Source organism: Mirounga leonina, unplaced genomic scaffold (assembly GCF_011800145.1).
Source record: "Mirounga leonina isolate KUSES-001 unplaced genomic scaffold, KU_Mleo_1.0 Mir_82, whole genome shotgun sequence".
NCBI lineage: Eukaryota > Metazoa > Chordata > Mammalia > Carnivora > Phocidae > Mirounga > Mirounga leonina.
Window position 1 is genome coordinate 37,504,142 of NW_023270825.1, and position 16,606 is coordinate 37,520,747.

Here is a 16,606-nt window from a genome sequence, read left to right on the forward strand (position 1 = left end):
AAGGTAAAAATCTCTTCATTTTTATCCCCATTTGGCAGATTTTAATTAACTTCTCAAGGCCAACGAGTTAATCAGTGGAAAGCAGAGATGAAAAGTGGGACACCTGCCTCCCTGTGTGCTCAAAATCGCCAGCCACCCTCCCATTGTCTTCCCTGCCAAGCCTTGGGTCTGCAGGAAAAAGTCGATGGCCTTTTCCAGCAGAGAAGAGCAGTGTTCAAAAATCCATCAGCCTAACAGGTAGTCACACTGCATGGCTGGTTTCCTTCTGGGGCAAAATAAATTATTCTCTTAGTTCTAATATCCCGATTTTTCTTTGAGATGGGAATACCTGTGTCATGCTGTCAAAACCCTCGTAGGTTTAAAGATTTTCTATCAGATTGAAAGCCTTTGTGTTTTAGTAAGATAGGGTTGATGGCATCTCTGTGGCCCCAAGTAAACAGACCTGCAATATGTTCCCGATGCCAGATACACAGGGGGAGACAGGGTTCTTAATACAGCTAAGAGGCAAATAAATCAATTCTTAAAAGGCAAGCTAAGCCTGCAAAGCAGGCAGTTACAGGAACTGCCTCCGAGCTGTATCTGAGGTTCTACCGGAGGAGCACCAAATTACAGTTTTTGTCTCAAAATAGATAGGAGGTTGAATGGAGCACACAGAGATGTCTGGGTATTTTTGGAGTCTGGGAACATTCAGTGCTCTCAACACCAAATCTTCTATGAAAGCTCCACGAGTTAGGCAGATGGGAGGTTACCTGAAGAAAGCAATCCCAAGCCTAAGGGAACAGTTATCAAGGGACAGAGTATTAAGAGGCAGGTAAACAGCTGTGTTTTGTTTTTGTGGTGAGAAAGCCAAAAAGAATATTTTAAATGTTAAATGTTTTGTGTGGAATTTGATAGAACTCCTTCACAGTAAACCAACTGGGAAGCAGAATTAAAAAAAATAATAAATTAAAAAAAAACAACTTTTAAGGTTAATAGCTTTGGGTATCTCTATATGCAGGGCTGCTCTCGGCAAGCCACAAACCACGTATCCAAGTTACTGTTTCTTGTCCTCAGCGGTAACACCAACACATGGGCACACACCCACCCACGTGTGCACACCTCCTTATGCTCTCTCTACACATCCCAGTGCATTAACAGTAAGGTTTTGGAACATGATTTTCTGTGATTATTTTTTTCTTCTCCTGGAGGAGCATTTGGTATGTATGACAGTCTAGGTCCTAATAAGAGATTCTACCAGTTTATTTCCCCAGGCAGACTGACGCTAACAAAATCCATTCACTTTTCTCTTTCCTCTTGCCCTGCAAATTATATTAATATTTTATATACATACATTACATATTTCATCAAAATTAATTTCAAAGTAGGCATTAGACATTTATTATTTTACATCTCTTAATGTCATAGGTCATAATAAAAGAGATCTAGCTAATAAAGAATAACCAAAAATGCCTCTTAGATAACATAATGTTTGCAAATCTTTATCACAGTACCTGGCACATAGTCCTTGCTTAATAAATGGTAGTGTCTATAATAATCACCTCCAATCATACCTCTGGGCGGTTAGGCATATTCTGGAGTAAGTTTTAAATAAGAAATAAATTTAGAAGGAGCATCTTTTATCAGAGATTTATTCCAAAAAGCAATATCAATGGCCGGAGGGCCATCACAAATTAATGCCATCCCCTAGATCTTGAATTCAATCCAAATCCAACAAATACACAGCAAGATCTTCATCATAATATCTTGCAGCATTTCATTTAGAAGGCCATTGTATTTTAGTCTAATTTTCAAATAATTCTTTTGTTCAAGTAATTGTAACTCAAGATTTGGAGTAAATAAAAATAGACTCCGTTTTAATTGAAACCATGAAGGAAATAAACCAGTCTTCTCTGAAGAACTAAAAACTCTTTTATATAAACAAGAAGTGTAATTGTTGCTGGTTCCATTCTGCCACCACTCTTTTTTGCCCCTATTTTGATAGAAATTTATTTATGATTCTTTTATTGTGTACCCCCTTTGATTGGTACACATAGGGGCTGTGACTTGGTCATCTGAAAAAAAAATTTTATTTCAAATAAAGGCTCCTTAGGTCTTTGTTTTTCAAGGCAATGCTTCCTTTTTGGAGAAATTTTTTTTCTTGAGGCATGGGGAGCAAGAGGAAAGCAAGAACTCACCAGAGAGCACACAACACTCAAGCAAAAAAAGAATGGAAAACAAATAACTTGCCTCTGGACTCCACATGGAAGAGCTATCAGCAGCATAGGACTCTTCAAATCCCCGGTTATTAAAGGCTGTCTCCAATTCCAGGAGACCGAGGCTGCGAGGCATACTGGTCTCTTGGGGAGCTGCGCCATGGTGCCTGGTGTTCCCCACCTCACATGGGGACTGTGAATGGGCAGAAACAGGGTCATCTTCACCGTAGGACAGATTCTCAGAATAACTCAGCTGGCTGGCTCCATCCAAATCTAAATTTGCAATAAGGAAACTATCAAGACCTCAAAAGCAAAGCCTATCAAATAACACCTGCAGAAACATAACTGCATCCACATGGTGGATAAACTTGGTCTTTATAACCAAACAGACCATTAGTTCATTACATGGGGTACAAGAAGGCTTAATACTTTCTAATAATATGACTATGAAGGATGTGTGTTAATGTTAAAAGGGTAAAATAAACATACTAGCATTTTGTTGGAACTAATGGCCACAAGACCTTGGGGATAGATCTAGAAAGCAAGAGCAACAATCTACTATGGAGATCATATTGTGTCCTGACTCTACCATTCTTCTTTCTGTCTTCCATGCTCTCATCTTACCCTCTCCTGGGAAGGCTTCAGTGGTTCTCTCAAGTAAAAAGTTCTCTACTTGATCCACCGAAGGAACACTGGACTTGGATTCAGATGATCTGGATTTAAATCCTAACTCTGCATTAAGAATTTACACAAAATTTGAACTGCCCAAACCTTTGTTTCCTTATCTATAAAATGATTATAAAAACCATTAGAGAATCATTGTGGACACATGAAATAATGGCCTCCTAGCAGTCACTAATTTTCCATAAATATTAGCCTTGCTTGCTTGTCTGTCCCCAACTGGCCTCATCCAACCCAGTAAACCACATTTTCTACTGCCTCCCACTTCGCCGTCACCTGTGGCCCCATGGGCTCATGAGAAGACTAGTTGCGTATTTCTGTTCACTGTGGTCCTCAAACCCCCTCTCCCTCAAACTGCCCTCTCTTTCTTGTCCATCCAAAGCCCAACAACACCTGAATCTTCCCTGACTTCTTGGACTCAGTGTTTTTCTCTGACCTTAGTGTTATTCTACTTTCTCTGTCAGTGCTCCCTCACCTATGCCTCTCCCTCCTCTGCTCTAAAGTTTAGGTTACCCTCAGACAGTAAAGAAAAACAGGCGGGGTCTTCCTAAGCAATAGCTTTCGCCCTGACTTTCTTCCCACATCCAGAAGGTAGCCAAGAATGTATTCTCTCTTTGGTCTCCTGTCTCCTCCGGAAGCCACCATCCCGGTATAAGAGAAAATTAGAGATATAGACAAGATGAGTGAGTGGAATGACAAAGTATACATCATGAATTCAGCTCTTTTTTTTTTTTTAAGATTTTATTTATTTATTTGAGAGAGAGAGAGCACATGAGAGGGGGGAGGGTCAGAGGGAGAAGCAGGCTCCCCGCCGAGCAGGGAGCCCGACGCGGGACTCGATCCCGGGACTCCAGGATCATGACCTGAGCCGAAGGCAGTAGCTTAACCGACTGAGCCACCCAGGAACTGAATTTTTTTTTTTTTTTAAGATTTTATTTATTTATTTGAGAGAGAGAATGAGATAGAGAGAGAGAGCATGAGAAGGGGGAGGGTCAGAGGGAGAAGCAGACTCCCCGCCGAGCAGGGAGCCCGATGCGGGACTCGATCCCGGGACTCCAGGATCACGACCTGAGCCAAAGGCAGTCGCTTAACTGACTGAGCCACCCGGGCGCCCATGAATTCAGCTCTTATTTACACCGTATGGTAGCAACTGTTTGCACGGTCGGTCTTAAAGCCTCATTGAGAACATAATCTCCTTGGAGGTGCTAAGCCACATAGCTATGCTTTCTAGTCTTTATCCACCAGTGGGTTTCACAAAACTCCCCAACAACTTGCAAGACTAGGCAGGTTAACAAATATTTGAAGCAGCCAGGTGTGTGGCAAAATGGACTCGTGGCGACAGTGGTTTACCAGACAGCTTATGACCCACCTGCAGTAAACAGGCAAACTTAAAAAATATACTATCACCCTATGCAGACTATACAAAAACATCTTTAGGCAGACTTAGTACTCAGAGCACAACTTCAAACTCCCGATGTGGGATTTTGCAAAACCGTGGCAATCCACTGAGAAGTTCCCCTAACTGCCTTGTTATTCTTAATAATTCAGTTCAGGCCCCTTGGAAACACTTTCATAGGACACCATAACATTTTTACACTCACACACTCAGTTATTTGGCAAACACTCTTTAAAAAGGCCACAGAAAATGACAGAACAAGGGGTATTCCATATGCAAAACCCTACAACATAAAGCAGAATTGTCTTCTAAGGCTCTAATTAGCACATCCATTCCTCATATACATGAACACTAAAATGTCCTATTAAACAGTAGGTCATCCATCAACGTGTGCAGCACCCAGCAGGATTTCAGCACAAAATCTAACTTTGCCAAGAAATTACCCCCATAAAATTGTCTCATGACTTTAACTCCTACAGTGATAATACCTAGATCAGTAATAAGGGAATTTTCAAAAGCTACATTAAGCCTTGAAAAGCTATTCATAACTGAAAAACATAAGAACTATATTAATGTAACAAACCATTTTCCTTGACAGACAAGCAAGGAATGAATTAGAAAAGCAAAGCTGGGGTCCAAGTCATGAGGCAGAGGAAAAAGAAAGGGGATTCACCATTACATAAAGCAATCTTCCCATCCTATAAGTTAAAGAAGACCATGTCACCTTAAACACATACAGAAATGTAACTGCCTGTTGTCAGAGAAATGTATCCCAGCTTCTTAGAAGTTATAGGCCATAATTATGTCACACCATATTTATTTTAACAGAAAATTTTGCACTTTTTAATCCATATCCCACTTTGACATGGTATAACCCCATTATCCAGTTACTTTATTTTACACTCCCAAACCCTTCCCTCCTACCACCATCCACAATACAAATACTTTTGCCCACCATCTACAATGGTCAGTTTTTTGTGTCAGCTTGGCCAAGCTATAAGCCTCAATTAATCAATCAAACACTAATTGAGGAGATACTGTGGAGGTATTTTGTAGATGTGACTAAAGCCCTTAAGCAGTTGACTTCAAGTAAAGGAGATTATCTACATAATTAGTCCATTGAAAACCTTAAGAGAAGAACCGAGGTATCCTTGGACACAAAGAAATTTCACCTATGGATTTCAGAGCTCTAAATTTCTGTTTCTTAGCCAGCTCCAGCAATAGCATAGGCCAATTCCTGGCAATAAATCTCTTGATATATATACCACTCTCATATCACCTTTTTAAAAAAAAAAAAATTTTAAGTAAACTCTACCCCAACATGGGGCTTGAACTCATGACCCTGAGATCAAGAGTTGCATGCTCTACCAACTGAGACAGCCAGGCTCCCCACTGTCACCTTGATATATATAAAATCCTAATTGATACACTATCCCAAACAAAACTGAGCACAGATTCCAGGGATAATTGAGCTGTTTTAAATGACACCAGGAATGTAATGTCTAGCTTTTTTGAAACATCCTAAGAACTACGTATTTCACAAGCAAAAATAAGGCTTTGCCCAAAAACAATTAAATAAACAAACAAACAAATAAATAAATGCCCCAATAAGCAGACGATTATCCTGCAGCCCACTTTTCAGACCCACAGACCTGCTATGCAGCCTCTAATCCAGGTCACTTAGCACAAACCCCTTCATGACAGTTAATGCACAGCTACACTAAGTCCGGTAAATGAGACAAGAGAGAACTTGCCAGGGATACGAAGATAGCATTTGCTTGGTTCTAACAACCTCCCCACTCCATCTAGAATGAAGGGTCCTACTTGATGAAACATGAGACAACCTACCAATAACTCATTCATGGTTCAGATTTTACTTGGATTTGGACCTTTACTTTCACTGGTCCAACATTTTGAAAGCATTTTTAAAGTGGAAGAATTGTCTACAATTAAATTTTATCTTAGAAAATAATATTTAAGGTAGAGTGAAAAAAAGCTAAATAGATGGAGGACAGGCAAAAAAACCCAAAAAACAAAAAACCCACAACTCCTCTCTGGGGTGCATGCTTAATCTCTTCCTTATTCTTAACTGCTGAAAACAAATTCACAAATCTAAAGATGAACAAAAAGAAATTACACAGAACAAAAAATCATGCAATAGAAATTACATTAACATTTCCATGGCATTTGATAACCTAAAATTTAACATGCAGTTATCCCCTCCTATGAAAATCCTGCTGATTTTCTTCAAAATCTACAGGTAATTTATCCAGTGCAGTGTGCTTTTCCTCCCTCCAATAGGGAAAGAAATGTGATCTTTCCTGTCACTCTCTGTCAAGTTTTTCAGAATCGCCAGTTATGAATAAAATTATTGCTAATTCCAGAAGTGGTGAGGGTGAGAATGGTTGTCAGGACTCTTGGAACATGGGCCATTTGTATAAATCAGAAACTAGACATTTGGGCTTTGGGGAAATGGGGCCATTAGCTTTAGAATGCAGTGAGCTGCTCCTAGGGAATCAACTGCTATTAACTTTCATTAGCTAACATTTGCCCTCTCAGTGGAGAGGGAGGAGCGCTGTGATGGAACACCAGCGAAAGAGAGAACAGGAGAGGGGTGAGTGAATGACAGAGGTCCGTAGCTACCGATACAATACGGTGGTCACTCACCTGGCACTAACAGGAACAGCAATAAAATACGTTATGTTGGCCCATATCAATAAGTACAATTACATGACAGCAAATTATTACATTTCTGCTGACAAATAAATAAGGTTCTTTCTGTATATTTTCCTTTTTAAAATTTTTACTTCATTCTTTTTCGGGCTGCCTCATCCACCTCATCAAACCAGACATTTCTTCTCTGTTATCTTCTCTCAATCTTGGAATCTCCTTTTTCTCTTTCTATTGCTAAGTGTTGCAAAGTATGGAAGACCTACAACTACGCCCCCGTTGGTTTGACTGACCATGTGTCCAAAGGAAAGAAGGATAAGATTAGAGAGCGCAGGTCATTTAGACCAGGTCACTTAAGCGGGCGGTGTGACATTTCTTCTAGCTTTCTACCTAATACGATTCACAAACCCTTCCCTGTTTCAATATCCTGTGCCTACTCAGGGTTCTGGGCATAAAAGAGTCAGAGAAATGCCTGACCTTCACTAGGGAAAGCACTAAGAAATATTTTACTGTTCTTTTGCCAGGTTATTTTGTGTGAGTGGTGTGGAGGGAGGATTCTTCACAAGGCCAACCTACCATAACAAGCCACAAGCTGTGCTTACTCTACCTCAGAGTATTTTCCCTCCCCACTGTGGAAGGTGCTCAGTCTGAAGACGCTGGAGAATGGCAGAAGACGCTGCTCTTGCTCAGCAAGCAATTCTCCTGTGGGGCAGGGGATGGAGGCGGGGAGGTGGGGGACGACAGAAACTACAGGGAATGAGGGCAGATGTGCAGGGTATGTGCCGTTTGGAAAAGGTTATTCAACATTACTGTAATACATGTTTTTATTTAAAAGATAAAACATACCTGTGGCTTTAATAATACGAACTACTAAAAGAAAGATTTCAAAAATTGTCTGAGGCTATATAGATAACTAGAAAATAGACTCTGACTCCAAATGAGAGAAAAGGCACAGAATCTCAATGTCAGCAAACAAGTTATGTGAAATGTTTATATTTATCAGAAGAGATTAAGATTTTATAAAGCTTAATAAATACCATGCTAGTTCTAACCATTAGTGTTCAAAATATACCAAATGATAACCTGTAAGGAAGGAGTCCCACAAATCAGGGGTCAAAGTTTTGGCACTTCTTATCCATTCCTTCTCCCAGTTCCCTGCATGACATCCCCTCTGCGAGGTTTGAAAGAACCCCTTTACCCTGTTCCAGCCTCTAGGTCTTGCCCCATTTTCTTTTCCTCTCTGGACCCTAGATACAAGTATAGTGATTGACTCAAAGGTGTTCTTACCATTGTCCTTCCCTGTTCTAGATACAGAAAGTGTTTCATGCAAAGAATACCTTCACAGGCTGACACTTCTGTGTTATCCTCCTCATGGGTAGAGAGCAGGTGGCTGAATTTTGATTTTTGTTCCAATCCCACCTGCTTTCCTTTTTCAGATGCTTCTGAATGGAAACTCTGGGACCGGGACACAGAAATCTCAAATTGTTTGATCACCTCTTCATCACTGTCAGAAGATGTGCATGGCTCTTCATCATCTCCAAACCTGTTAACTGGGAGCAAACAAGAGCCGTGAGTCTCATGTGGGGCTCACAAGAATTCAGAGATCAATAATCCAGAGAAATAGAAGAACATGGAAGAACATGAATGATTAGTCTGGATAAAGCAGGCCCAAACCAGACAGAAAGATTTTAAAGCATTTTTTGAAACACAAATTTGAGTCCAAAGAAATAACACAGGAAAATAAAGCTTATGTGGGCAAGTAGAAATACATGGCCGGAACCCAGGAGGAACCATCAGGACACCCCTAGTTGACATAATAAGACCTTTTGTTGAGCAGGGCAGCCCTGCTGATTTGCTGCGTTGCTGACATGTGCTTATAACTGGGAACAGGACATTTGACAATGATGACAGAAAATATGTTCTTAGCCTCATCTCTTATTAAAACACAAAGAGCCAAGCCCCACTCCAGAGAAGACATACTTGCAACTGAGAACTTCCAATAGTATCCTAGTTTTGAAGAGACACCCACAGTAGTGTATGCAATTTATACAAAACAAAACTAGTTTTTATTATAATGTTCTGATGTCTTTCTCAGCACCAACAACCCAACCCAAACACCCTTTGAATCATTTGTACCACTTTCCCCATATCAGCTCACTGGTCCTTTCAGTTTCTCCAACTAGCCAAGATGGTTCTTCCCTTTGAGTTTTTTGTCTTTGTTGTTCTTCTGCCTGGAACCCTCCTGCCCCTGGTGTTTTCCTGGCTAGCTCCTCTCACCACTGAGGTGTCAGCTCCACTGTCACTTCATCCTAAACTTGGCCTCATTGTCCCACCTTTAGCAATTTTCTTCAAAACACTTCTATTCCTCTCTTTTCCCCCCATGACGTCCATGAAAATAAAGACATCATTTGTTATGGTACCTGATGTCTCTCCATTATGTAAAACAATGCCTGTTGCATAGTAAGTGCTTAACAAATGCTTGTTAAATCTTGAAGAAACTGGTGAAGATCTAGTGTTTTCTCCCAAGACTGAGCACCCCCCACCCTCCCCACCCACACACACTCACCCAGGGTTCCCTGTGCCCGGAATATTTTCCCCCAACCCCTGTCTGGACTAGTCAAGAATCTAGCTCATCATCAGGACTCAGTATAGGCATCACTTCTAGAAAGCTTTTCACTGACCCCTTAAATCAGGTTCAGGGCTTCTTCCATGAGCTGTAAAATAGCTGTCAGCCCTGCCCTATCAGTGTTCCCTCCAGCCTTGTGACAGATTTACCTATTTAATTCCCAACCATTCCACCTAACCTGTACACGTCAGGAGAGTAAGGGGCACAATGGATCGCCCACCTTCCCATCCCTTCAGGCCCTATCTCCATGCCAGGCATACGGCAGGCTACTCTGTAAATATTTGCTGAAAGTAAACTGGAAATTATAAATAATGTTTTTTTTTTTTTTTTTTTCAGACAGAGAGAGAGAGTTGGGAGGAGGTTGGGAGAGAGGGAGAGAGAGAGAGAGAGAATCTTAAGCACGTTCCACACCCAGCATGGAGCCAGACAGAGGGCTCTATCTCACGACCCTGAGATCACAACCTAGGCCAAAATCAAGAGTCAGGCACTTAACTGACTGAGCCACCCTGAAGCCCCAATGGGAAATTATTTTTTAGAAATTTGTTCCTTCCATCCAAAACTCATACAGTAATTCTTGGGAAGAGTATGGCTATTAATTCACAGATGGGTCCTGAAGATCACATCTGAATCAGAAGCTAAGAAAAAATTATAAAAACACTTTTTAAGTGAGAGAAAATACTTTAAATACCAGCCTGGTCAAAACATCTATTCTCTGTCTTATTTAAGAGTTGATATTCCTGAGTTTGTTTAGAAGATTAGTAATAATAATAATCACTTATTTGTTTGTTTGTTTATGTGCCAGGAACTGTCCTAAGTGCCTTACACATATTATCTCATTTAATCCACATGAAACACCCATTATTGCTCTCATTTTCCAAGTGAGAAAATCGAGAAAAAGAAAAGTCTACAACTGGCTGAAGATTATACTCCCAATAAAGGGTAGAACTGAGATTTGAATCAAGGTAGCCTGTCTCTAGAGGCCATGTTTCTAATTATTATTCTGAAGAACCAGAGAGAGGCAGTGCAAAGAACCCTTCTGTATGCTCACATCAACCAGCTCAGTCCCTGTGGTCAAACCTCTTAACCTGTCTGGGTCATTTCTAATGTCTGGATCCTTTCCCAGGTCTTCTCTAGATCTAAGTTTTCTGACTCCAACTTCCTAACGTCAACACTGGATCTGTGTTGCTCTTTTATGAAGCAGCTGATCCAAGAATACAAGAGCACATCACTGTCAGCTCACTCAATTCTGTTGGCTGTGACCAGCACCAGTAAGACTTGAAAAGCTGTGTCAAAAGACACTAGATCGGAGGGGGAGACGAACCATGAGAGACTATGGACTCTGAGAAACAAACTGAGGGTTCCAGAGGGGAGGGAGGTGGGCGGATGGGTTAGCCTGGTGATGGGTATTAAAGAGGGCACGTTCTGCATGGAGCACTGGGTGTTATACGCAAACAATGAATCATGGAACACTACATCAAAAACTAATGATGCAATGTATGGTGATTAACATAACATAATAAAATAAAATCAGATTTCTTTAGGTTATTGAAAAAAAAAAAAAGGACACTAGATGCTCCGCTAATACTAAACCATCACAAGAGGCAGTCTTCCCATGTCCCAACATACTGTGCAAAGCACCTGTTGTGGGACAGACCATCACATATGAGAGAGACCCAGAGACCAATGGAGCAAAATTAAACTCCCTTCACCATTAGAGCAAGGGACCAGCTAAGCACCTGGGAAGGAGTTAGGGGGATATATGCATGGGAGGGTTATTTGGATGAGCAATTCATTGGCGTTCTAAGTCTAAGATTCCATTCCATTTATATTATGAGGTCAGATTTTTAAATGTAAGTAGTTATAGTCATCAGTCTCAAATTGAGTGAGTGGATATTTCCTCATCGATAAAATCAATAATTGAAATTCATTAATTTTTTTAGAATTCATTAATTTACCATTATATGATCCCTGAGGTTTTTTTTTTTCCCCAGTGAGTCACTGATCATCCACAGAGGAAAGATTTCCATTTCACTAAACATATACTACATTCCAGACACCTTCTTGGGACTTTCCATATATTATCCCATTTAACCATCACAGCAACACCATGAAGTAAGGATCATTATTATTCCCATCATAGAGATAGAAAACAGAGGTACAGAAAGTTAAGTAACTTGCCCTAAGCAACAAAGTTAGCAAAGTAACAAAATGGGACTTGCACACAGAACCTATGTTTTTAGCTAATGTGCATATCATCAAACGTTATTGCGTGAGGACACTAGAGTCATACCTAGTTTACTTTTCAGAGTGAGTGAGGGTGCTCTGCCTCTTCCACCCTGAAATCTGCCAGGAGGTTGCTTCCTCTGTGAGAAGAGAAGAGCAGTAACCCCTGTGGGAATGAATACACACAGGCAGGCTGCAGCATAACTGGCCTATTGCTCCTCATGAGATTATAAATAAAACTGCATGTACTATTCTAAGCCTCACTCCCCAAGCATCTCAGGGAATTCTCCATTTAAAAATGAAACCCGCCATCCTTCCTAAAAACCTCTCGGCAGCTACATAAGTTACTAGCGGCACTGTTACAATAATAAAAGCAATTCCATATACAGCCTGTGTCCTGTGCAGGCACTATTCTAGAACTTTACATATTTTAACTTATTTACTCTTTACAATAACCTAAAGAATAGGTACTTTATCATTCCCATTCTGTGGTTGGGAAAACTGAGACAAAGTGAGGTTAGTAATTTGCCAGAGTCATAACAGTTAGTAGATAGCGGAACCGAGATTCAAACCCAGGCTATATTGCTCCAAAGTCAATGTAAATGAACATAATGCTCCCTCTACCATCTGCTGCCTCAAGAGAAAAAAAAAAAACTTTCTTGAATCCTGGTCAAAATCTACACAACTTTGTTTTATCACTAAGAACACAAAATCACATAGGTTGAGCTGGAAAGAATTTTTATAACCATCTTTTTTTTTAGAGAGATTTTATTTATTTATTTGACACAGAGGGAGGGAGAGAGCACAAGCAGGGGGAGCTGCAGGCAGAGGGAGAGGGAGAAGCAGGGGGCTCGATCCTAGGACCCTGGGATCATGACCTGAGCCGAAGGCAGGCGCTTAACCAACTGAGCCACCCAGGCGCCCCTATAAGCATCTTTTTAAAAGATTCCTACTACTTGCCTTGTAATGAGTCTATGTCAACAACTAAATAGCTGATCTGGATTTCATTCAACTTAAATTTTTGAAAATCACAAAATCTCATCTCAGTTGTGACAATTGTTTCAGAGATAAGATAGTACTTTCTGAAACACCCTATAAATAACAAGTTAAGACCTCTTTCATGCTAAGTACCTGGGAAATAACACAGTGGCAATTTGTATTAAAATCTTCACCCCTTCATCCAATTAGCTTGCTAAGATAATAGGGAAAAAATTGGACAGTTACCATGGATGTGGATACATCTTAAAGTTGAGATTGTTCATTTCACTCCAACACAGAATACAGAGGGATCATAGATAGCACCCAAATCTCCACCACCAAAGAGAAGGCAGACTCCTCTGCAACCTTTCTGATGCTTGGCCACCCAGCTTCATGCCTTTGTTCACACACTGCCGAGGTGCTATTGTGGGATTCTTGCACTGGCAGGAAGTTTGTCCTGGAAAGGTAGACAGGGCTGACTGAAGACCCCTCAATGCCAAACTCTTACTGCAACGGAGGCAGAATGTCCCTCCCTCTAATTTTTAATGATTTTTTTTTTTCTAGTTTAAGTAGGAAGGGGCAGAGCAAGGCCATCTTTATCTTTCACATTTAAGTAAAGACGGTGGGGCCCCAGAGCCACAGAATCTGCCTGCCAGTCAAGGCCAGAGTGGTGAAGAGTGTGGAATCCGGAGCCAAGCTGCCTAGCTTTGAATTTGGGATCTTCCATTTGCTAGTTTGAGACCTAAGCAAGTTCCTTATTTTTTCTGAATTCTGGTGTCCTTATTTTGAGATTCCTTACTTCTTAATGTTGTTGAGAGAACTAAGTGAAATAAATTACGCCTGGGTGAGTCGGTTGGTTAAGCGTCTGCCTTCGGCTTGGGTCATGATCCCAGGAGTCTGGGATCGAGCCCGTTTCTCCCTCTCCCTCTGCCACTCCCCCTGCTTGTTCTCTCTCTCTCTCTCTCAAATAAATAAATAAAATCTTTTGAAAAAATAAATGAAATACACCACTTAGCACATGCCTGGTATATGATATATTCAAAAATGTTTTATTAGTAGTATTAGTATTAGTATTAGTAGCCCCCATCACGGCAGTGCCCTGGTTGGAAACCCTTTTACGAAGCCTTGCATTTACATGCGAAGGAAAGAATGTGCCTGTTCTTGCAGGGTCTAACTTGAAAACTCATCATCAGGGTTGTTGTAGGGGAAAGGTGGAAGAAACAAGGGCTGGGAGAGGAGAAGATAAAGCCGATAATGTGAATTGTGTTACCTTCTTTACCTCGCTATCCTTTTTCTCAAGCCTGGAGGTGCAGTGCTCTCGAAGAGTTGGCAATGCTGGCTGGATGTGGGCAGTGCCCAATGCCTGCTCATTTTCTTGTTTCTTTTAAGGCAACAAAACAACCAACTGGTGATACAAGGGGAGGATTTCTTAAGCCTGTCTGCTATTTCACAGATGGAGTTAGAATTTGTAAATGGTCAGTGCAGCTCTGAGCTTATTAATTTGTTCCCACCCACACAGGAGCAATTAGGTGGAAGGAAGTACTGCTCATATCTTATACATGGGAAGTGGAGACAGGTGGGAAGGGTTGTGCTCAGTGGTGCAGTACCTGGGTGCTACTTTTAGCTACAATTGCAGGAAACCCCTTATATACTAGATTTCTCAAATACCCACAGCGAACGTCTGCCCAGGGTGGCTGGATAAGGATGGAAATAACAGCAAGTTGGTTAAAGTGAAAAAGTAGAAGGGAGGTCAAATGAGACAACTGCCCATTTCAGCTCCTAAGAAAGTGGCCACATTTCTAGAAACACCATCTAGCCATTATTGGATTCAGGTAGGAGAGAAAAAGATTTTTATTTATTATCCAGCCTTAGGGGTTTTTTTCAGACTATGTTCTGTGGAAGTCTAGGGTTCCACAAAGGAGTTTCAAGGCCACTACAAAAGTGGACATATGGGCGGCTGCGCTGAGTAGGTTGGGCCATACATTCTTTAGAATCAGGGCTATTTTGTTCTAATATTATTTATATTTTCATAAGATTCTGTTGGGGAAAAAATAGGAGCCCTGACACTTTTTAAAAGTTTGAAAAACATTGGTATAACCCAACTCCCTCATTCTACAGAACAGAAACTGGGTCTGAGGTTACTTAAGGGACTCACCTATAGTCAAATAGCTAATTAGTAGCAAAGGACTAACACCAGAGGAAGGACCGTGCACACCTGCTTTGTCACCCTGAACCTTGTGTGGGATATTTTGATGACTCCATTTCCTATATGCACAAAGAGATGGCACTTGTAACAGATGTGAGTGAGTCAAAAAGAAAATCTTTTATTAAAACTAGTTACAGATCACTATATTAGGGAGAAGTTACAACATCGAAGATTCGAGTTCTGGTAACAGCAGAATAAGTGATCTGAACTCATCTACAAGTAACAATTATAAATTCATGAAAAAAAATTTAAGTCAACTATTTGAAGGCACAGAGAAGTAAACAAGAGCAGGGACAATCTGCAGAGGTTCCAACTTTTGAAAGAAGGAAACTTCCCTGGGAGAGATACATGGTTACATTGCTTTTCTGCTAAAAGTACCGCCAAGTCTATGAAGTACAGGGCATCCAGGACTCTGGGAGACACAGAAGCCTTATTGACTTAAGGTGTCAGAGGGCAGAATTCAGGGCAGCCGAAAATATAGGGGGAAACACCATAAAGGAGGGAACAGAAAAAGAACTCCAAAATCTGCATATGAACTTGGCAAACACTTGCCTGAAACCTGAAATATGAATGCAGGGGAAAGAATCCAAGAAACCCCCAAAAGTAACAGCTACAGGGCTAAATAATCTGAGCAGACATTTGGGCCGCAGCCTATTTCAGGAGCCAAGAGTTTGAGTCTGGCCAAGTTAGAGACCCCAGGTATTCCATTAAAACTCTAGACAGATCAACCTTAGAGCTAAGACTAAAAGTAAAACTGAAACAAACCCAACAGAACAAAGTATGAAGCCAATACTCCAAAAGATCAAAGGAATCAACTAATAATGTAATTGTGTGCTAAAACAAAAAGTAACTTACTTCTCTTCCCCACCAGGCCCCAACTCATCCAAGATAAGAAAGGAAGCATCATGAAAGCATCAGGGGTGGGGTGATTGGCTCAGGCTATGGGGATCACACAAAGGCTGTACCGTAATAGGCAGTATTCTGAACAGCCCTCATTTCTCATTATCTGACTCTCTCAACTACAAATGTTTCCTGAACACTTGACTTTGACAATCACTTTCAGGTTCATCACTGCAACAGGGCTCACCTGGACAAGAGCAAGTGCTAAACTGTTAACCTCCCTGACTCTTTTCAGCTCTGCTCTCATTAATACACATACCTCCAACAAGGGAATTTCTTGATAGGACCCAAGTGTTGTGTTGTTTTCCTGCTATAGTGGCATTTACATACAAATGAATGGCCAAGACTGTAATTTACTCTGCTGAGAACTGTGGTGACCTGATAATTAAATTTCTGCACATGCAGAGAAAACATAAAACCAGAATGGTTGCTCTTGCTTTCTTTTCCCCAACCCCCAACACTTTTCTATCACTCCAATGAATCCTTACAAGCAAATGTGAATCAACATTTTAATTTACAAATGTTCTGATTAGGAAGACAAAAAACAAATTCCATTGCCATGGATACTAAAATGAAGGGCCTCGGATGGGTAACCAAGGCTGAGAGAGATAATAAACGGATCTTGAGATGTGCAGGTGTTGTGAGTTTTTTAAATTCTAGCTATTCAGTTCATTCACTCATCTTTCCATTCCATGCTGCAAATCATTCTCAAGGAAGTTTCCAAAGTTATTGTT

The 16,606-nt window shown here is 40.8% G+C and overlaps 1 protein-coding gene across 1 annotated transcript in view; it reads right to left on the reverse strand.

The window, feature by feature from the left end:
- The window catches only part of SYT16 (synaptotagmin 16), a 95,293-nt gene that overhangs the window by 22,179 nt on the left and 56,508 nt on the right, over positions 1–16,606 (reverse strand). Inside the window, exons 2-3 of the mRNA XM_034992644.1 lie at positions 8,277–8,489; positions 2,227–2,465 (exon numbers count right to left, since the gene is read on the reverse strand). Of these exons, the coding sequence (XP_034848535.1) occupies positions 2,227–2,465; positions 8,277–8,489 (452 nt within the window). The remainder of the gene's footprint in view (positions 1–2,226; positions 2,466–8,276; positions 8,490–16,606) is intronic.